The sequence below is a fragment of the Falco biarmicus genome, chromosome 7 (genome assembly GCF_023638135.1).
Source record: "Falco biarmicus isolate bFalBia1 chromosome 7, bFalBia1.pri, whole genome shotgun sequence".
Classification (NCBI taxonomy): domain Eukaryota; kingdom Metazoa; phylum Chordata; class Aves; order Falconiformes; family Falconidae; genus Falco; species Falco biarmicus.
Genome location: NC_079294.1, coordinates 68,559,791 through 68,581,983, shown reverse-complemented (window position 1 = coordinate 68,581,983; position 22,193 = coordinate 68,559,791). Strand labels below are relative to the sequence as shown.

The 22,193-nt window shown below is 36.9% G+C and overlaps 1 protein-coding gene across 1 annotated transcript in view; it reads right to left on the bottom strand.

The window, feature by feature from the left end:
* Positions 1–22,138, bottom strand: part of IQCH (IQ motif containing H) — a 72,624-nt gene extending 50,486 nt beyond the window's left edge. The window contains exons 1-10 of the mRNA XM_056344965.1: positions 22,035–22,138; positions 21,297–21,419; positions 20,881–20,975; positions 20,430–20,544; positions 15,812–15,931; positions 5,227–5,335; positions 4,354–4,482; positions 3,337–3,551; positions 1,559–2,110; positions 859–925 (exon numbers count right to left, since the gene is read on the bottom strand). Coding sequence (XP_056200940.1) covers positions 859–925; positions 1,559–2,110; positions 3,337–3,551; positions 4,354–4,482; positions 5,227–5,335; positions 15,812–15,931; positions 20,430–20,544; positions 20,881–20,975; positions 21,297–21,419; positions 22,035–22,133 — 1,624 coding nt within the window. The 5' untranslated portion in view covers positions 22,134–22,138. The remainder of the gene's footprint in view (positions 1–858; positions 926–1,558; positions 2,111–3,336; positions 3,552–4,353; positions 4,483–5,226; positions 5,336–15,811; positions 15,932–20,429; positions 20,545–20,880; positions 20,976–21,296; positions 21,420–22,034) is intronic.
* Between the last annotated feature and the right edge of the window lie 55 nt (positions 22,139–22,193).

Here is a 22,193-nt window from a genome sequence, read left to right as displayed (position 1 = left end):
TTTACAGTCTTCATTAATTCAGGTCTTAACCAAGTCACTTTATGAAATCCTGAATCTCTCAGGTCAATTAATTTGCTATGTAAGTACAAATTATAAATCAAGTTACAAGCATTTTGACAGGATTTCATGCTTTAAGAGATTATCAGTGCATTTTAGAAATTCCCAGGAAATCATATTCTGTAATTTCTGAACACCTACACCGCCATTGCATTGCAGAAAACAGCTTTTAAGCTCCCCAATTCATAAATGTAATTAAATAATTACATTAGTACTAATTAACATGAAACTGCAGATTATTTAAGCGCAAAAACCACTATTCAACTTCTTAATTATTCTTGTTCACACAGCATTTCCTTTTGCTCAGGCGCCCTAGGTGCAAATAAAGCATCCCATCTGCTCGTAATTAGAACTAAATAATTTCAGAGAATGTAGCTTATCATTTTGACTGCACATTTGATTAAAAACAGTGTACAAGCAATATCCTGGCTTATTGCTGTAACAGCAACAACACACACAGGCCCATGTTTTCCTATCATTAAAGAAGACTGAAAACATTATCTGTTATTTCAGGGGGAAAAATACAACTTTTTAGTTCATTTCATACAGATGAAAGCAAATTACAGCAAATCACCTCTCCACTGAATAGCGGCCCCCACATAATGACTTTATTTGCTTAATCCCCAAATTAAACGCCGTTTCGAGCGAAGGCCCTGTGTTATTACTCTCATCATGTCGAGAACATTTTCCTGCCGAGACCAATTTGAATAAAACAAGGGGCCTTCCTTGAACTCAATCAAGGAGTCATAATGTGGTGGGTAATAGAGGTTGCTGATAGATTTGCAGGCAAAAGTGTTATACCTAATGATGGGATATGGATAATAGTCCTCCTGGAGGTCCTGATGCGATTCCAGTTGGCTGCCAGATGCTAAAAATCAAGAAGAGCATTGATCAGTGACAGGAAGCTGTAGTGGATTCATCTAGTCAAACTTCAGCTGTTTTTCCACTGTACAGTTAAGCCAGGCATAAATTATATTAATTGATTTAATTACATACTTAAAACATCTTCCCCAATTAATTTAATTAGGTGGCTACATGAAGCTACTGGCAGGGGAAGATTAGAGGCTGCTCACTTAATTAACAGAATATGAATGAAAAAAAAAAGAAAGCAAACATAAATGAAATTGTGAGCACTAATTAAGAGGCTGTCTGCAAACTTAAATACTTTCTGACAAAGTGGTGACAGGAATGTAGACAAGAGAGGGATTTTTTTTTCTGCAAATTAAGTGCCACAAGGTATATATAAGGAACTAAGGTAATGCAGTTAAAACATTGATTTTCTGACAGAACTACTGAACTCAAAGTGAAGGGACATTTTCCATAGAAACACTGCAACAGATTTTGCAGCCACAAAGGCTGAATTGCTGATGAAAGATGAAATATGATACTTGGACAAGTGAACGGTTAAAGGGGGAAAAAATGGAAACAGCTTATTGCAATCACTGAAGCAAGAGATGTTTAGAAAAGAAGTGCTGCCGTAACAGCTGGTAGCACTGCACACCTTGGCCCTGATGTAAAAATTCTCCAGGTGTCTCTGACGTGATTCCTTCAGGGTCTTTTTCACACGTGCCATGTGATTACGCAAGAGCCAAGAAACCGCGATCACACCTGATGCCCACTGCTGCTGCCTGAAATGGACGTAGGCTTTTCTGGCCTGATAACATCGCCACGTTGCTTGGATCTTTGTAGCGGCCATTTCAGTACCCCCTTGGCCTTTGTACCTTTGGCCAGGTCGATTTAAGATCTTTTCCACAGTTGATTGATTCTTTATCACTGACAGAATGTCACTTTTGGTAGGATTCTCGTTAAGCTCAAAGTCTGATGCGACTTCCACCAACTTTTTACAGTTTATTGTAGCCAATGGCACATCATAGTCCTTAAGAAGCTTTTCTGTACATTCCAAAAAAAAGATAATGCTCCCCCAAGATAAACAATAATGTTGCTTGAATGCCAGAAATCCTGCAGCTTTCCGGTCTATCGTGCCATGGTAAACAGCAATGTCGCAATCAAAGCACAGATCCTGTAAGGACTGATGTGGAAACATTTGTGGGGGCTGTGGGAAAAGAACAGCCACAGATTAAGAGTAATTGCCACTGGTCATAAATGAGTGGTCAAGACATGATACTGTATTACTGTTTATTACTTTAACTGTGGGAATTTATGCATCTGAAATACTAGTACTGATTTACACATCATAACCACAGTCTAGCCCAGCTTTACACTGTAAAACCCATTGCCACATAAAGGCCTCAGACGTCACGCAAGATTATGAGCATTTTTAAGGAAATACATTAATTGCACAGAGGAACTACACTTGATTTACTGAATATAAAAATTTAGTTCTACAGTTATTCATTGGACTACAATCAGAAAGTAACTGCAATGGCATTCTTCCACTGAGACTGCCTCCATCTACTCCAGAAAACAGGTATCATCCTGCCATATAAGTGAAAATAGGGTAAAACTCAGAATAAAGTGTTCCTCCCTCTTAACAGAATTCCAGATCTACTGGCAACTTTAGCCAGCAGCTCATTTGCTCTATTTGCAAACTGGTTTTAGGTAATTATTTTTATTTATGTAACTCACTGATCTCCATTTCTCAAGTTTGCTTTATTTTGATTTTAGATCTCCTCAATAACACAAAAGTCAAAAAGTCTGGAAATATCAAGCAAAACTCCAGACAGTTTGCTGTGGAACACAATAATTAGCGATAAAAAAAAGTCCTTTTTGCATGGGGATCAAGAACAATCAGCAAGCATTAAGCAGTCAAGGTCAAACTCCCCTATAGTCTTCTGTAAATATAAAGGGAAACACTACATTTGCTTAACTGCAGTGAGGGAGATTTAGATGAGACATTAAAAAACTCTTTTATAACAGTAAAGATAGTTAGTTAAGCACTGGAACAGATGGCCCAGGGAGACTGTGGAGTTGCTATCACCAAAAGTTTTCAGAACAGGTTAGAAAAACATCTGTCTGCAATATTACAGGTACAGGTAATTCTGCCTGGAGGTCTAGATAACCTCATAACATCCTTTCTAGACTTATTTTCTAAGTTTCTGTGAAAAAAACCCAGACAAATTTAGGTAGAAGACCTGCAACAGTAGAAACTGGCAACATAAAAAGTATTTCCTATTACACCTCAATATTTACTATTTACTGGATTTGGTTCAAACCCTCCTGTACCAATTCAGTGATTTACAGTCACTTCCTAAACCATCTCTGGTGAAGACAGTATTAAAAACATGAACAAACCCCTTATTATCCTCACTGTCTAAATACCTGTGTCTGAGAAGGAATCTGCAGCTCAGATTCCAGCTGTTGAGCTGAATACATCCACACCGGTTTTGAATTCCTTGCTGAAACCATGAAGCTGCTGGATGGAAGTGGTGCAATGTTACCTTTACTAGAGGAAGATGTGCCATAAATTGCTTCCTTTGAGTTTGCAAACATGCTGGTGTTTGTATTCTCAGGGTCCACCCTACTACTAATCTCTCCTGTACCAAAGAAAAAAAAATGATCACAGGTTTCATTGTTAGAAGTGCAAGAATGGCATCAAATTGATACTTTACCACCTACCATTAGGTACTGGCACGCCCCAGTTTGCTCTCATGTCCAAGTAGGTTGCAATTTTCAGTTTTAATCTATGATGTTCTAAAGTTTGTAATATGCCAGCCAACGGCATAACCAGGATAACAATGTCAAAATATCAGCACTTATACTCTAGGCTATTCCATATATAATTCTAGTTTTCAACCTCCCCTTTTCATTAGAACTTTCAAGTTTATGGGATTGTTACTGAGTCCGCTGCTCAAGTTGCTTATGTTCTTCTCCATACTGACCTCACATGTCAGAAGCAGCTGTAGCAACAACAGTTTGGACTACCCTTTGTTCAGAATCCCATTGCCCAGAGTATATTCACTTACTAGGAGTTATTCATTTAATCACACTGGCAAAACAGTTGCTTGATGAGCTGTTGTAAATCATGTAAGTCACAGCTTTACACTACCACCAATTGTCATAGCTTCAGACTCAGGCACTTAGAATTTGAAACACACAGGTGGGAGCGTACCAGGATTTCAGAAATGAACAGGGACCAAATCCTCACAGGGCTTAAGAAATCTGATTCCCATTCAGCTGTAAGACACAGGATGCTCATATACATCTTTATGCACTTAGTATTCTTAAGAATTTGAGTGAATGCTCATTAGACAGCTGTTTCCTTGTAAGATAAAACAAGGGGCCTGAAAGTGAAGTTGGAGGTGCAGTTGATGGTTGTTATTAACCCTTTGTACTCACCTACAACTGATTTCTTGTGCTGCTTGTGAAATTCACGGAAAGGTGCCACTTTGGATAAAACAGGAGGTGTCTGGAGAGTTATCTTTGCTGCTGGAGGGATGAGTCTTTGTTCAGTTAGGCTCAGAATACCTACAAAAAGATAACATTACTCTACAATTCATATATATTCCAGCTATGAAAGAAAAAAATTAGTAGCAATAAAGAAAGAATTAAACAAAGACAGACCCAAGTTCTCCCAACTCTAAATCAAAACTAGAAAAGCAGCAGTCATCTTTTATTGAAAGATTTGCATCTTTCAATATTTTACCTTCAAGGAAGGTGAACTTTGCCTATAAAAATTGACAACTACATGAAAGATACTGTAATGGTTCTGATTCTGAGAAGGAATTATATGCTTGTACCATGGCAATTTAATATGTAGAATGGAGGAGAATACACTTTTGTAAACCACAATGTAATCATGAGTATGGGCTCATTGCTAAAATAGTCCAAGTGCAGACATAGTTAAAAGTGAATGATTAATAACCAGACATTAATCATGACAGTTTATTTTGACCATGGTATTTAGTCATACAAGAACCCTCCATTGCACACTGTTCTTTCCAGCAGCAGCTGAACTCTGTGAATTACAAGATAACTAACTCGGGGAGGAATGTTCAGCATAACATATGCTATGTCTTAAGTTAGCTACCACATGGAGTATAGTAGTCTGAAGTAGATCTCTACCCTTTGCAACATTTGAGATCATAATTCTTACAGGTTTTGAGGTGCCAGAAAATTTGATTACCAGGTATCTGCTCCAAACTGCAAACAACACTGCCTATGTAGCATACATCTGGTGGCAACAGTACCCAGGTGGCCTTCGGTACGCACCTTTTGTTGTATCTTCTAACAGGGGTAAGGGAGAATCCACGTAGTGAGAGGCAGGCAAGTCCCACAGGTTGCTAACTGTATGACCTTTCACTGTCTTCTGAGTACACATCTAGGAAGAGACAGAATCTTCTTTTAACAAAGGGAAATGGAGGATTTGCAAAGACACACTTTTCTACTCCCACAATAATAAACAAATACAATTTCTGCTATGAATTGCTTCATTAAGATTTAATAATGTATCAGTATAAGCACTGCTTTTACAACTTATGAACATGTTACAGTATTGTCTACTGTCATAACTTCAGTAATTTAAAATAAAGTTAATTAAACCCAATTGATATCTTTGACTTTTGCTGTGCAAAAATCAGTGTACTAGTTAATAAAGGAATCACAAGAAGTTTACTCAGTTTTAATGAGAATAGCATAAACATAGTATTTCTTGACAGAACAGTCTTTAAATACATAAAATACACATACAGGCAAGTTACCAGGAAAAAAAAGGAAGCACTTTCAAATATGTAAATAAATCTTCCCTGGAAAGCATACCAATAGAATTAAAATACATGAAACTGCTCAGAAATCTGAGAACTGTAAGTATCACAGACTTCTGAAGTTTCAGGGTTCCTCAAGGACAGCAGGGAATGACACAGTCTGATAATGTGATGTGGAAACATGTGCCATGCCGGCTGTGCTAATGTGGGGATTAAAGCTCCTTTACTTCCCCAATTAACCTGTGCTTGCCTGATAAAACAGAACCTGCTGGTTCTAAGTGCCAGGAATTCAAGCAATGACACACATCACTTTGGGACAGTGATGTCATGTGCCTTACTATTACACTTATTATCACACACACAGAGCACTGTACAGGGAAAAGAATATATTGTCACCTTATACTTCAGTAGTATAAACAGAAAAAGTCTGTGTTAGCATCTTAACATTTTTTTCTCTCTCCAAAGTATCCTCAGTTTCTTCCTGACTAGGAATACATATACTATTCCGTTTGCAATGTGGGTTGTACTCAACTCCTAAAGAAACAGAGTGCTAGATATTCAGTGGGTTTAAAGCATTACAGCACATGCAACTTTTAGGGAAATAACATCATTGAGATCTCTCACTTGATGATAGTGAGCCACCACCTGATTATATTGTTTTCTCTCACCTGGCTGATGCTAAAAAAGACAGACAATGATAAACCTAGAGAGACATGAAAGATTCAACTTACATGTTCTATAAAGCAAAAGGAAATTTAACACTAGTCTATCAAACCCTACTCTGTCACTCTGTCAACAGGGGTTTTTTTTGAGAAATCTAGATAAAAGTTTCTTAGTTTTAGCAGCTAAACTACCTAGGGACTGGGTGTGCTCTCATATATGCTGCTCAGAACTTCCTCTGCAAGCTTACAGGTTCTCCAGTTAACTTTCATGCTGGGTCCAGAAAACACAAGAAAGAAGAGGGTAAATACTAAGTTTAAAAGAAGAGGGTAAGTGTGTGCCAGCACACAGGTGAATACATTATCAATCTCAAGATGAAGAAAGGTAGTTGGAGGGGCATACTGGGTCTTCGAGCAAACAGGAAAGCCAACAGGCATATTGAATGAGGAAAAAAGTCCTGAAGACAGCAGGGCTAGGAAAGAACACTGGGACAGGCTGGACAAAGAGCCTGGCAGAGAATCAGGCAGATAAGACTAGGATGTGTTCTGGAAGCAGTCTCAGAAGACAGACTCAAGGAACAGAGACTGGGGCAAGTCAAAAATGGGAAAAGGGGAGACTGGGGCAGGCTGAGAAAAGGAAGCAGACAGGTTTGAATGCAACAGTACATACGTCCCTCACAACCTGGAGTGGAGCTCAAGATTCTAGTCTCGTCTTTAGTCAGCAAATAGCTGTGAAACCAAATTTTAAAAATGCCCTATGCTTTTGTGGGTGACAATCTGTTACCAGTTACTTCATTAGTCTAATGGTTAGAAATTCTTACATTGGACAGTCACGCTTGAACCCTACTTACGAGCTACATGGAAGACAACATAATGCCACATAGTGGAAATTTTTTAATTTTCTTTTTTAAAAATTATTTCATTATGAATGATGACACCTTAAAATTAATATTAAATACATATAATAATAAAGATAGGAAATATTTCTAATTCTGCAAAATGGGAATAATATTTACCTGTTATGGAACACATTGGGACTTTCTGGTTTAAAATACTAGATTTTAATGACTGATTATCATGCTTGTATACAGCTTTTAGAACAATAGGATCCAGGCCATGATTGGGCTCTTTGAGCACTATTGTGCCGTAATTAGTGAATAACATCAACCATCAACTTTATAGAAAGGGCTAAGCCATTCTAAAGAACTACTTATAATCCTACCAGGGAAATGAGATAGATCAAAATAAATTATTGTAATTTTTCCTCCCAATTTGTATAATAACATTGTCCACAGGAAACATTAGATAGATAGAAAATATGTACGCTTTATCATAATAGAGAATCTTTCAGAGAAATCATAGGCACTCATTTTAGTTATGGCCATTATGAAGCATCATGCTTTAAGGGATCTAGATGTATGAATCTTCACATCCTTGCATTCCAAGAAAATAGCGATACGCATAAAACAAAGATTAACTTTATACCAGCTGGCATATAAGTGGCTTGATACTGAGAAAAGGGTATAATAAACCACACTTTTCTACTCACTCTCAGCTCCAGCAGTTTGTTGAGGACCCCCAAAAATATATAAAATGAAAGAAATTTAATTAAATAGTGACTCCTTTTTCAGGCTATTGCTATTGTACCAGTAAAGCAGCACTGACTTTACTATTGGTCAGTTTTATCCTAGTTTAAATCCCAGCAGTTTTGCGATGATAAACAACACTGTGAAACATACATATTTCATTTGTGTTTGTAGAGATGTAATAAGCTACAAAGAAAAGCAATTCAGGTGAAGGGTACGAGTTCAAAAGCCGCCTAGAGGTTTTTTGGGGTTTTGGTGGGTTTTTTTTGCTTTGGTTTGGTGTTTTTTTTAACTGGAGATAAATATTCAATTCTTCTTTGCTGTATTCTTTAATTTCTATAAAGTCCAGGGCAGGTGTCAAGTTAAAATAAGGACAGATGCAACTGTAATGTAACTTAAGCTCTCATTTACACTGCACAGTGCCACTGTGATTCACTTCATTATGGAATAGAGGGCGGCATGGCAGAACTGCGGAGCTAACCCAGAATGGTTACCTATGAAAATTCCACCCAGTCTGCACAGCCTTCTGCTATGTTCTTCCAGCAGCCTGTTTGCTGCATTACCTGCCCTCTTGAAGACTTCAGTGAGCAATCAAAGCAGAAGTTGACAAAATGCTGTCATCCTTCAGTTATCTGCACTAAAATTACACCAACTCAATTACAAAAATAAGACCTTAAACATCATAAATATTAAATACTGCAAGAAAAAGGTTTGGTTTGAGCATAATTATATAGTTTTATTATCATTATTCAGTAACTTAACTTAAAAAGATATTTAAAAGATTGGATCTTTTAAAAATGTTGTCAATAGACCTCCATCTGTTTAATGTCAGCGCAATTTAAAACTTTTACTCACACCTACAGTTTTTATGGCATAAACACAAAATCTAGGGAATTTAATACCATGTATTCCAGAACCAGCAGCACCTAACTAGCATTTAATGTTTAAAGTGTAGACAGACCAAACCACCATGGAAGCACAGGATCACACCCTATACAACACTAACCCGTAGGCACCTCACCTGCTTCCCCTCTGGCAAGAGGGGAACCCAAGCAACCGCTACTGCTGCAAGGTGACTGGAGCCTCAAACATTTTCCTGTATGAATAACATCTTCTAGTGAAGTTTGTTATGAAGATTATGATTCAGCAAGGATGCTTTACTGAAGGCAGCACACAGTCTGCTTCATCACAGGGACTCTTAAAACACAATTTTACAGGGCTGGAAGGAAGCACTTCATTTGCAGCGCAGGCTAAGGCTTACTTGCCTTAAAATATGCTTGGAGTGTGCTGAAAAACTATTTTTTCCATTTCAAGTGCTTCTGAGTGTAATTAACCTGGGACATGAGAAAAACAATTCTATTACCCTTTCTAAAGTGTTTTTCTCCTGTGGATAAACCGCTCCCACTTGATTTTTTTTTTCTTTTTGCTTCATTTTAAATAGGGCACTTGTTGTAACACCACAGGGATTTGCTGATTAGTTCTCCATTTGTTTTCTTTTTACCTAGACAGCAATATTTAACTAGAACAACTTTTTTGAAAATATGTTTATAACTATGGTTTTCCCCCAGTAAAAGAACAGAGACTAGTATTAAATACAGAGAGAAGATGAGTACTATCCTGTATAAAAACAACTACAGTTTATGAACCCAGAAGGTTAGGTAGATGAGATTTGTAAGTAAATATCAGGAAATCACAGAGCTTGATAGTAATGGTAGAAAAGATATGTAACAGTAATCTATCATTTCATGATTATCTTCTCCAAATTGCCATCTACCTTTATATTTTTCTTTAAGTTCCTAACAAGGTTTGATTTACAAAGTTCATAACCCCTACACAGGGAAGTGGGAAGCACAGTGAAATAAATAATGGAACTAAGGTCAGTTTTCCTTATGCTCAGGAAACTAGCAGGGAAGAGCTTGTAGAAGGCAAATCTAATTGGAAGAAATTGGAACTCTGCTGAACTATCTGCTCCACAAATAAAAAGTACTAGAGAAACAAGCTCAAACTATGCCAGAGACGAAGCAGGATAGGAGGGATAGCAAATTACCAAACTTGATAAATCTTATGTTCTTCATTAATTTCACAAGAAAATAAAAGCATACAGACAACAGAAGATGGGTGTATTGATGACCACTTCTGATTTGCTTAAACAGGTAAGACAAAACGACATGCAAGTAGAAAGAAATCTCTGGGTAATAAAAAAATGACATAATTAAGTATGTTCATAACTATCATTAAAAAAGCAGCTATTTATGAATAGAATTAACTCACTTAATTGTAGTGTAAAAGGGAAGAGATCACAGGCTAACTTAAGGGCAAAACAGATCAGATAGTGTTCAGAGGTTTTGAAATCGGTTGGTCCTGATGAAATACACTCTAAACATACTTAAAGAACTGTCTAAAGGAATTTCAGAACTGATGGTGGAACTCTTCTAGAATGGAAAATACACTAGAAGACTGGAAAATAGCATAGTGCTTATCTTTAGAAAGGGACAAAGGATGCATTGACTAGCCCTACCAGTTTAACTACGATACTTGGAAAAATTCTCAAGTAACAAAACAGGCTAATTATAAACATCTGGAAAGTAACAAATCAATGAACGACTTGAACCTGTCAAGATCAAATCTGTCAGATCAATCCAATTTTTTCCCACAACAGATTAGCAAGCATTGTGAACAGGGGAGAAAAAGTAAGCACTACTTACCTTGACTTTAGCAAGGCTTTTAAAGCTACCTCATCATGGTATTATATAAGCAAGCTAAGAAAGTGTGGTGTAGACAAACTTAAAGAAAGATGCAAAGTTGCTTTAATACCTAATTCTGAAATAATTTCTATGTCAGTATGGAAGTATACTGAAAGGGTTCAATGGGCCTGTCCCCTAAGCGTTAGAAATTAACAGAGTCCGCTCTTCACACAGGAGAAGGAGGTATCTAAGTGTTAAGCAATGGCAGAAAATCACTTCAGACCAAAAAAAAACCCTCAAATGGAGTAAAGGCAGAAGTGCAAAGTGATTTTCACTCTTTGCTTTCAATCACAGAATCATAGAAATAATAGAAATGTGGTTAGAAGGGATCTCTGTAGGACACCAAGTCCAGTCTTGAGTCTGCTACCCACAATAGATCAGGTCAGCTTTGGTTTTGTCTAGATGAGAATTACTGTAGAATTTCATTGCATTTTATAACTTCACAGCCTTGCAGTCTAAACAGATGTATTTTTCCTGTGTTGATTTACACAAGGATTTTGCAAGGAAGCAGCATCAAGGAACAGTTTCACTCACACTTCCATCATCTATCAATTTCTATTACGAAAAAGAATCTTGTTCTGACAACTGAGCCAAATCATCTTAGTAATAAAGAGCAAATAAAAGAAAGCATTTAACTCTGGTTGCAAATAATTTTGGTCCTGGAAGTCTAAGAACCAGCATATGGTATTCAGTGCAGAAACAGTGAATGCTAAGTAAAGGACAAATTCTCACCAGTGTCAGTGGAACTATTTTCAAGTCAGACGAATCAAATTTGTAACAGTCTCTGTAATAGATTTAAAACATGAACAATTTTTATGACTGGCTGTCTTTTTATTCAAGAAGATTTCTGAATTGGAAAACTGTATAGAAAATTAAAATTTGTCCTTCTCATTCCGATTTACATAGTCCAGCATTTTATCTACCTAATGATTGATGCAGTTTCCCTTAGATGTAATACTAAGATATTAACACACCTTATTTCCCTCAGGTTTTGTTTACCTGCAGAAATAAAGTCCTATTTAAATTGGAAAGCCCAACATTAAACCTTCACTAGGGAGCAACTAGGCATCTTTAACAACAGGTCTTATGTTATTCTTACCTACTTTAAGCTCTTAAAGTAATCAGAGATGGCTCTGAACCGACAGTTTTCCATTGGAAAACTGAAGCTTTGTTTGTTTCATAGCCTACTGCTAGCTCTCCCAGAAATTTACCTCTATCAAAATTCTGCCGTAACAGGTGCAAAAGAGAATAGATGGAGAACTTTGGTGAATCCCACATCTGCTTTTTGAAAAAGGCAACAGAAGCAGCACAGGAGGAAGTAAGACAGATAATTGCTGGCTTGAACTACAATACATTTTACTTGTGGGCAAAGGGCCAGCTTACACGAGGCAGAATATGCAGGACCAACTTATTGGAATTCAGGGGTGGGCCTCCATTCTTGTCCGGAGACAGCTGTAAACCAGCAGCCCATAGCATCACAATCAGGCACCAAGTTTTGTCAAGGAATGCTGATATGTACAGAAACAGCTTCAGCAGCTTCAGCTGCACCCCTACCTAGCAAAATGACAGTCAATCTCCAATTCCAGATGACAAGAACTGGATAAAAACTTAAAACAAATGGTGACCTTTCAAAAGATTAATTTGTTTACCAACAAAATGTTCTACGTTTGTCATCTGAGATGGGGGTGACCTTCACATTCCCATTTCTAGGTTGAAAGGATGCTGACTATAGTCATCTGTTAAGTTAACTCCATCTCACCAATTATTTCCTTTTTATTTTTAGTGACAAGAAGATTTTATTAATTCACTGTGCTGCTTATTATGATTACATACCATAATACAAATGCAACAAGCTTATTTTGAATTACTATAGTGTAACATCGATTTGTTTAAGTCTCATTCTGCTACCACTGCCAAATTATGCTTTGACTGTAATTATAGCCACATGCATAGGTTTAAAACACAATCAGGTCTGGAGGACCAAAAGACCCGTTTTGCTTCTACAACTTACTCTAGTCACTTGAAATAAAAATAATTGCCCTGTTTTGCCTTACTTTTTAATTTTGGAAATGAATAGACTTTCAGTGATAAGCATGATGCAAAGACTGAATAAAGAATGAATAACTGAGGATATGATTAGAATGGTTGTGCTCAAATAAGTTAGCTTAAAAAAAAAACCACAAGAAACCCCCCCCCAACACAGAATCACTGTCATCACCATTAGAGCCACACTATATAAGATGCAACTCATAAAGGCTAGAAATCATCACCATATTAAATTCTACCTCATGAATAATTTAAAAGGTTCCTAAGTTTACAGTATAATATACATTTATAAGAAAACAAGGACCAAAAAGTGCCAGTATAATTCTATAAAAGAACAGCAGTCCTATGAAAATGAAAGGTATAGTTGTGAATCTTTTCTACGTTGCAGCAGTATGTGAGAATTATTTTTGCTGCAATTCAGATTATTATTTGTATTGCTAGATACTCCATGGGAAGTATACATATTTAATAATTATCTCCTCATCATTTTTCATTTGTTATCCAGATATAGCCTGCAAAATAAAAGTGATGCCCAGTCTGCCCATGGTGTTTCAATCAGACTTACAGTCCTCATTTTAAAATAACTACAGAACTTTACAGAGGATGAAGCATTAGTGCTTATCAGACCCAAAAAGGTACAAAAGGGCAATAATTAATCGTTCTTCGTTTCTATCATAAAATACAGCATCAGCAACTTAATAATACCAAAAGAGCAAGAAAAAAATTGACATTTTTCATGAAACAATGAGATCCTTACTAATAATTTTCCAAACTACTCAAATGGCAGGATAATAAAAAGTCTGTGTAGATTTCTGCTTGACCCATCTAGTCACCTCAAAACCAGTGTGTTTTTAATTTCATCACATTTTTAAATGCTCAGGTCTCCTTGAAAACTCAGATGCTGACAACTCTTGGAAAAAACCTGAATGCAGTTAACCAAGCAATTAGTTTTTAATTTACTTCAATAAGAGTCCTTCTGCCACTGATTTTTTTTTGAGATAATCTTTGAACTTATGCACATATCTAGGGCATGTACATGGTATATGCGTGTGTGCCCGCAAGTGTGCGTACAAATATTGCCCTCTAATGGCTGATTAGTAAAAACAGGGTACATAGCATCTAACTTAACAATTAAAGTAGCTACAAGAACTATTTTTTCAAAAGTAAAGACCATAAAATTTTAGACCTGCAATGATACCGATTTTAGTTACTATTAGTGATCTATAATTCTCATTCCTCTAAGTGCTAGTATAGATCACATTTAACAAAAATGCCTTAATTCACAATCTCAATAGTGGATTTTGCAAATCTAACTGCAAAAATTTTACCCCCAATGAAGCCAGAACATTTCAAAACAGACATTGTGTCACGGGATTTGAAAACTTGTAAAATAATAAATTAGAGATAGGAAATACCTACTTGTTTTTTCAGCCTATCTCCCTGTCATAAATAGTTCCTTAGCAACTGTAAATATGTATCAGAGAGCTTGACTAATTTACACTAAATGTTTGTAATTTAAGTCAACATTAAGAAGTTTTCTCTGATCAGTATATTTCAGTGAGAGTGGTAAAACGCATGGCTCTCTGCAGTAGTACAATATTCCTCTCCGTGAGTGTTTTAGAGTGGTTCTAAAAAGCTATTAGCCATGATGCTTTTTTCTAATTAACTCTATATCACAGGGTTAGACAAATCACCTCTTAGTCTGGGCAACAGCTTCCAAAAATCATTTTTTATAAATGGCAGCTTGCAACTGTGCCATTCATAGATTCTGTTTATGTTGCTTAAAACCAAATATCCTAGAACATCACTCATAGCACTGGGATTGCTGAATAATGCTTCTATTACATAAATTAAATTGTAGAAGAGCGTCCTTGTCTGAGACTATTGGGCATATACTTTCATGTAGACCACAATGCTGTGCTAAATTTGTAAACATAATTGATCTTTGGAGGGATGCCTGTGCCTATTAAATTTTTTAAATGCATACTTTGCAGAAAATGTCATCTTCATGCTCATTTGTTTAAAGACGAACAGCAATTGCAGAACAGAAATTTGGAAGAATCAAAATGTAATCTTGCACAATTATAACATTCACAGACCAGAGAGAAGAATAGAGAAGAGTGATTTGATGGCCACTAGTCAGGGTACTCTTAGAGTGTTGTGGAAGTGCTCAGTCTCAGCTTTGGTAGATAATTGCTTTGCACTAAGGGAAACAGCTTAACTAGATAAAAAAGAAAGGCTGTGCTTCAGAATACTTTGTAGCTTAACAGTGAGGACACACCTGGGATCTAGAAGACATAGAAATATCTTCATATGGAAAGGAAGGATCTGAATCTGTCCCTCACCTTTCAAACTAAGTGCTCCCAGCATGAAGATAAGAAGTAGAACTCAACATTCCCTCCCAAACAGTGTCAGAAATACAAGAGGTAAGTGACAGCTAAATTTATGTAGTCACTCTAGGATTCTGGTTCTCTTTCAGTATAACCTCTATTTTTTTGATTCTGTGACACTGATTTCTGGTCAGGGTCACCAATCATGTGGCAGGATTGCTTTTTCAAAAAAAGTCGATTAAAAAGAGCATCAAAACAAAGTACAAACATTTTTCACTTACTCCTAACAATCCCGTTGTCATTTGAAAATGGAATGCATTCTTGTCTTTTTAAGAAATGGTCAGAGAATGAACAACTGAAAGGTCACTCTTGTCAGCAAAACATTTTTTACTTCTTCTTTGTTTGTTGGATCAGGTCCTAATAACTCCACAAGCTCCAATTTGGTTATCTTCACTCCCTGATTTTACTGCAATTACTTACCATGCATATTTCCATGTTACACTCATGCTTTTGTGGACTGGGGTCTTGCGACCTAAACCTGTTAGGCTACAGGGTTGTTTTCCCCAGTATTATCACTCAAAACATTTTGATCATTACATATCAGTGTCAGAAAGTAGGAAATTATGAGGTACATTCACTTAAAATACATCTTTTATTTAGGTCTGATACATACTAACTTCAATAGTGAAAAGTAATGCATATAATAAGCCCATTAAATAAGTTACTTACAGGAGCAGATTTTTTCTTAGTTATAAGTGGCAGTCTGGTCTCATAGTTCTGTTGTTTTAGAACAGCTTTATTATCGATGTTCTCTGGGTCAAGCATAATTTTCATATCCATTTCCACCTGCTGCTGAAATATATAACAAGCATAGTCTTAAAATAACTGCACTAAAACAGAAGTGTTTATAAGCAGGCATTGGCTAACATTCATAAATTTGCAAAATGATGATAATTCATGTTATTTGACTATCCACATAGAACTGGGCAAACAATGAATAAACACCTTTTGATTAGATAGAAAATATAGCAAGGCGTACAACCATTATTCACATATATGCTTTTGCCAAGATTTGTTCCTATTAATTCTATTACAAGCTCTGACATTTTTGAATTTGTGTGCCTTTGAGTCAAATTTTGAGTGGAAAGGACAATCAGGTTTGACTCATTTGATTAACACAGGTCATTTGAGAATTCCATTTACCTGTATTACAACAAATGTTTTATATACACCATATCTATTGGGAGGGTGTTACATGTGCATTCTTCCCAGAGATGATAATAAGAATCCAATCTACCCTGGCCATCTTTGCCAGAGACTTTAATTCAGGAATCATTGACCTCATGGACCAGAACAGCTTCTTTGGATCAGTTATGGACCATTGATTCAATGCAGATAGAGCACGCACTTATAAGTAAGTGAGGAAATAAAAAATCCTTATAGTAATAAGAATTAAAACATAGTAGTTTCTTAATGTACTGTGTTATCTGCATGGAATGGATTCAACTATTTTGCTAATATAAATTCTGATTTAAATCCCAATGGACAGGAAAAAACTTTAAAAGTTTCTTCTTGTTATAAGTATTATCTAAAGCACATACTTTTTTATAAAAGCCAGAAGCAATGCCATATATCTTTGCTAAAGTTTCTTAGGTTGAAAACATTTGGGTTCATCTTAATGCATGTGCTTTAGTTTACACCTGGATGTGTATCAAGTGTAGTAGTATCTCCCAACACTTTTATTGTAGTAACATTGCTAACTAGACTCTGCACCCACGAGGGTTTATGCTGAATAACGAAGAATACTCAAATGACAGAAACTAATCTAACACCAGAGAAGTCAACAGAACTAAGGTAATTCAGAGAAGCTGGGAGCCTGGTGGTGTATATGCTTAATTCCCATTGCATGGATACAGGAATACAAAAGCTCCTTTACATAGTATGATCCAAATAAACACATTTATACACAAGAATTCTACTGATACTTCTTTTGTATAAATGTAAAAATAAATTTATGACAATTCTATTTTTTCACAAGCAAAATATGCTATAAAAAGTTTAAAAATCATTAGATGTTTATTTGAACTATTAAACAATTGTATTACTTTATGAAAGCACTAAAAGCGCTTTAATTTATTTATCTGCACAATATATTCTCTTCTTTTGATAGTAATTATGAGCAGATGTATCAATGAGATGCTCATTTAGATTTGGGGTTGTAAGAATGAAAGTTATTATCCAAGCCAATTACTCTTTTACCCACATGGCTGCACAGAGAGGGAAAGTTCAATTTTCACCTCATCAGTGATTTTGTGGTATTTATTTTATTACTATAACACACCGCTGTACAGAAAGGAATCTGCTTATGTTATTAAACAAGAATTGGGGGGAAATTGAGTACCTTCTGAATTAAAATAGGAGATGATGCACAGTGCAGACTCCCTACTCAGACTGACAGTGAAATGATCAATGCTGGAGTGACAGACTCCATACAGGATAACAAGAACTGAAATGCTTAATAAATCAAAAAACCTGCTAAAAGTTACTTTGTCAGCTTAGATGTATGGCAAGTAACAATTCTACATTTGCAAGAGCTGGAGCAGATGGCATTGTGGGTCTCTTCCATCTATATTACCCATCTATCTATATCATCCAAAGTCTTAAATTTAAGCTATCTTGAACAATCTTGATGCAGAATAAGACGAAAGTAGCAGGGCAAATCATGCATTGTTACTAATATAATGCTCAATGAAAATGAGAATTGTGCTTAGTAATTGACATGGAGTATACTGGAGTATATTGAACAGGCCGATGTGCTTAGCACAGTTAAATGGTTCAAATCTTATTCTACTTCAACACAAAATTAATTTCACAGTGGAGGATATTTTTATCATGTAGTAAGCCAACAAATCTGACTCACTATGCTTTGCAGATGCCTGTGGTGCATGGTATCTAATACAGTCCAATTCCTTTATGAATGGACTACGTTGTATTCATCTTTGAAACAACCTGTATTACTGGTAACTAAACCCCTTTTCATGTCTAGCTATTTATGTTGTTTGCATATTCCAGAATCCCCTAGAAACATTTTTGCATTTACATCTTTAATCCCATTAACAATGAAAGAATATTAACTTCTACTGTGTATTCAGAATGTCACAGAAACTATCAACTTTTAGGGAAAAACCCCCAAACAAACAAAAAAACCAAAACCCAAAGCTGAACAAGCATCAGTTAAGGATTTTTCAATTAAGTATGTTTTTTTTAGAAAACCAGTAATTTTAACTTATACACTTAGCAGTTATGGATAACAATGTCTCTTCAGCCATTGCTATACGGAAGCTTTGCAATTACTGCATGAGGAAGACACCTTTTTATGGTTCTCATGCTTTATTAGAACAAATCCAATTACAACACATAGTGCGGGGGGGGGGAAGGGGGGGACAGCGCTCCAGTTTCCCCTGTAAGCCTGTTTTGCAGAATGGTAAGCAGCTGCTGATATGACTCAGAAATAACTGTATGTGTGAGCAAACAATAATTTTAAGCCTATTCTGACACCTGTGGGCAAGCTATTTCCCATATGACAAGTATTCTAGCAACGCATATGTGAAAATAGCATCTGTGCTTATTTGACTGCAACCTTGTTTTATCCTAACTACTACAAACACAACTTATGCTCCATTCCTACACTTGCACAGCATACTATGGACTGCAAAGCACAAAAATACTACTGCGTGAATTACTAATTTCTCTTGGAACCCCTATGAATTGAAACATTGATTTCTTCAAGCCTATGTACCTGGAAATACTGTCTGCAAATGGAAAATGTTCAGTTCACTAATATTTCTTTTGAGTGGAAAGGAATTTTGAACACCAAAGTAAGTTAAAAAAAACCCCAAAACTGTTTATAGCTACAAGTAAGGAAAAGACAGGAAGTAAGGAATTGTAGGTGATAATTTCCCAGCTGGATTTCACAACTATTTAATAATAAAAGCTTTTTATGTTGGCATGCCAGGCATGTAGAACAGCTGGTAAAACAGCACTGTTTGCCATTTTCTTTATAATGGGAAATTAGAGCTAGCTTGTGTGTCACTGGATATGCATTTCTAAGCAGATGCCATAGATATCAGAAATGAAAAGACAAAGGAAAAGTCAAGGCAGGACAGAGCATGTGCTGCACTGTAAATTAAGCTCATTGGTGCACATGAAGAGTTGAAAGACCACAGATAATAGTTTACAGAGCAGCTGAACTCTGATTTTTTTTTTTTTCCACAATATAAGTGTATTCATATAGGACAGGGCTGGAATACAGTCTGAAAAAGTATCTGAGATCTCATTGCACTTTATCCTTTATCTCAAGAGTAAACAATATTTTAACACTACTTTATACTGGGACTTCTTTTACAAAGCTAATCAGCAATATAATTGTTAGGCTGCTCATTCTGATTATACCATTTCAAGTAGCTTCAATCCCCAGCTTCTGGTAACAGTCTTCGAACTATAGAGAGCCTCTTAAGGCTTTTTCCCCCACTCAAAGATCCCTTGAATTTAAACAGTAATAACGTAAAATTATGACAATGGGTATTTTTCATTTCAACAAATTACCTTCATTTGTTTTTAAAATATGTTTGAGGAAACCACCTTGAAGGCGCCAGTCAAAATTCACAGCTTAGAATAAAAAAAGCAAAAATACTTCAGATACAAACATTTTAAGATGGCTTTAAATGACCTTACAAGGATTTCATTTATGAAAAACAGCAAAAATTCAGACTTCAAGGATAAAAGCTACATTTATCAGAAGTGACTATCCTATACATGAACAGAAGTCTTTCCCACAATTTGCCATATCTTTTATGCAAAAAAACCCCAAAACCCACCACTTTCAGTCTCAGACAACACAAACATTTACACCTGTGCTCATGCTAGTCCAATATATAGTTCCACTTATTTTAAAACATGTCACTTGCAGAATCTCCATTAAGCGTGTGGTATTTGCAGGACTGGGACCTTAAAGCACAACCACCACCAGGTTTCAGGACTTTAACAATATCCATGTGGGGGCAGGAGTGTAGATAAAGATTGGAGGAGGGCTTGTGGATGCTCCCAAGATGATACTGAAATCCTTCCTAATCTAGATTTTATTCTGGCTGGGAGAAGGCTCCTATCTCTCAGCCCACTCATTCTACTGAGAATTTTTTAACACTTTCAGTCTTAAATCATATATTATAAAAAGCTGAATCCATGGAGACAGAATATTAACATCATGGGATCAACTGGTAACCTACAAGACACCAGTTTACTCATTTAACGTGGTCTGTGGCAGAATAAGTAGTATGTTATTTCAGACCTGTGAACCTCGAGAAACACGTAGTGCTGATTTGCTGTACGCCTGGACAGTCATGGGCTCAACAGATACTCGTGGTAAAATAAGCTGTTTCTGAGAAGCACCAAAATGAAGGCCCCTGATTTAGAAAGAAACAAACAGTGAGGTTTAAAAAAATTACTTTGATTTTACCTATTAAACCCATACTGCTTCCATCTGGTTGAATCTGAAATACTATCTTTTTATTTGAATTAGTATTTCACAAAAAAAAATCAAGGGAGATAGCGGAAGGTTGCTGTAGCTACTTAGAAGTGCATTTACTTTTTAAGTTTAAATCCAATACAACCAAAATAGCAAATGAACAAAATAATCTCATCTGGGCCAACACTCCTATTTGCTTTACAAGATTCTGATGCTACAATTTTTCTCTCACTGCTTGTATTTGTCTTTGCAATAAAACGGCTGTTTCACTTACCATTTAGGGTGCTCTTTTGAATGCACTTTATTATCAGCAGAAGAAATCATTAACACTTGTCTGTTTATGACATTTAAATAATTTTCAGCATGTTTCTGTTAAAGGGAAAAAATTATGTTAGAACGATTACAAAGATATGAGGGATATTAAATTATTTAGAATATTTAGAAATCCAGATCTTCACTTGACTGAAAAGTTAGATAGGTTTGTGCTCTTGTTGGACTGACTTTGGCCAATGGGCACAAGACCAGTTAGTTCTGATGACCCAAAAAAGGAAGCCGTCATTCTGAACTGTAATGTTTGATGAATCCCATGATTTGCTAATCAGAAAGGGATCTTGCAACGTACTCTAAGTGAATTACTGACAGAGACCTCAAAAACTGAATTGTCTTCTGGATCTGCTCTATTTTACTTACTCTCAGCCCAAGTTCAGTTCTTTCAGTTGCTGTTTCAAGGACACTAATATCCACGGCTTCTACATTTCCTTTCAAGTTGATATTTTTCACTTTAACTTTGAGCTTGTGAAAGTCTTCTTGAACCTAAAAAACAAGTTATGACAAAAGTCATACCCATAACCAAAACCCACTGGATTACGTAGCAGCATTTAATCCAAATTAAATGCTTCCTAAATACAGGGAAAAATACACACAATCTTCCATACTTTTATAAATAAAGGAATACAAAGCCAATGCCTTCGAAGTCGTTGATTGTTGAAAACTCGAAAAGACTTGATTTTAAAACAAACCTCACAAAAAAAAGGCAATAAACTTCAGGACTGAGGTCCTCAGCCAAGGAACATTTCCTTTGACATTTCAAACCTCTCTCTTGGCACAGATGGCTTAACTATGCAGGAATCTCAAAAGCATTAACGAGGGACTGAAGAGCAGCGGCAGCCTCAGAGGAGATCACGTTAGCCCGCGACAAAAATGTGTATTTACGCAGCGTTAAGCAGAGAAGTTCGAGGGCCCAGGCCCCTCAGAACCCGCGGCAGCCGCTCCCGCCTCTCGCAGGGGCTGAGCCCCCCGGCCCATAGCGGCGGCCCGGGCCACAGCTGCGGGGGAGGCGGCCTCCCCGGGGCAGGAGGGGCCCCGCGGCGATCGCCACCCCGGCTGCCGGGGAGAGACGGGGCCGGCTCGAGTGCTGCCCGGACCCACCTGCGCGGCTCCCGCCTCCAGCCCCGGCCCCACGAAGCCGGCCATGGCGGCTGCCGCCCTCGCCCCTAGCAACGGGACGCGCTGGCCGGACCGCACCATCCGCCTCGCCGCGGGGGGACGGCCACACCAAGCGGGGGCCGAGCCCGCTCCCCGGCTCGC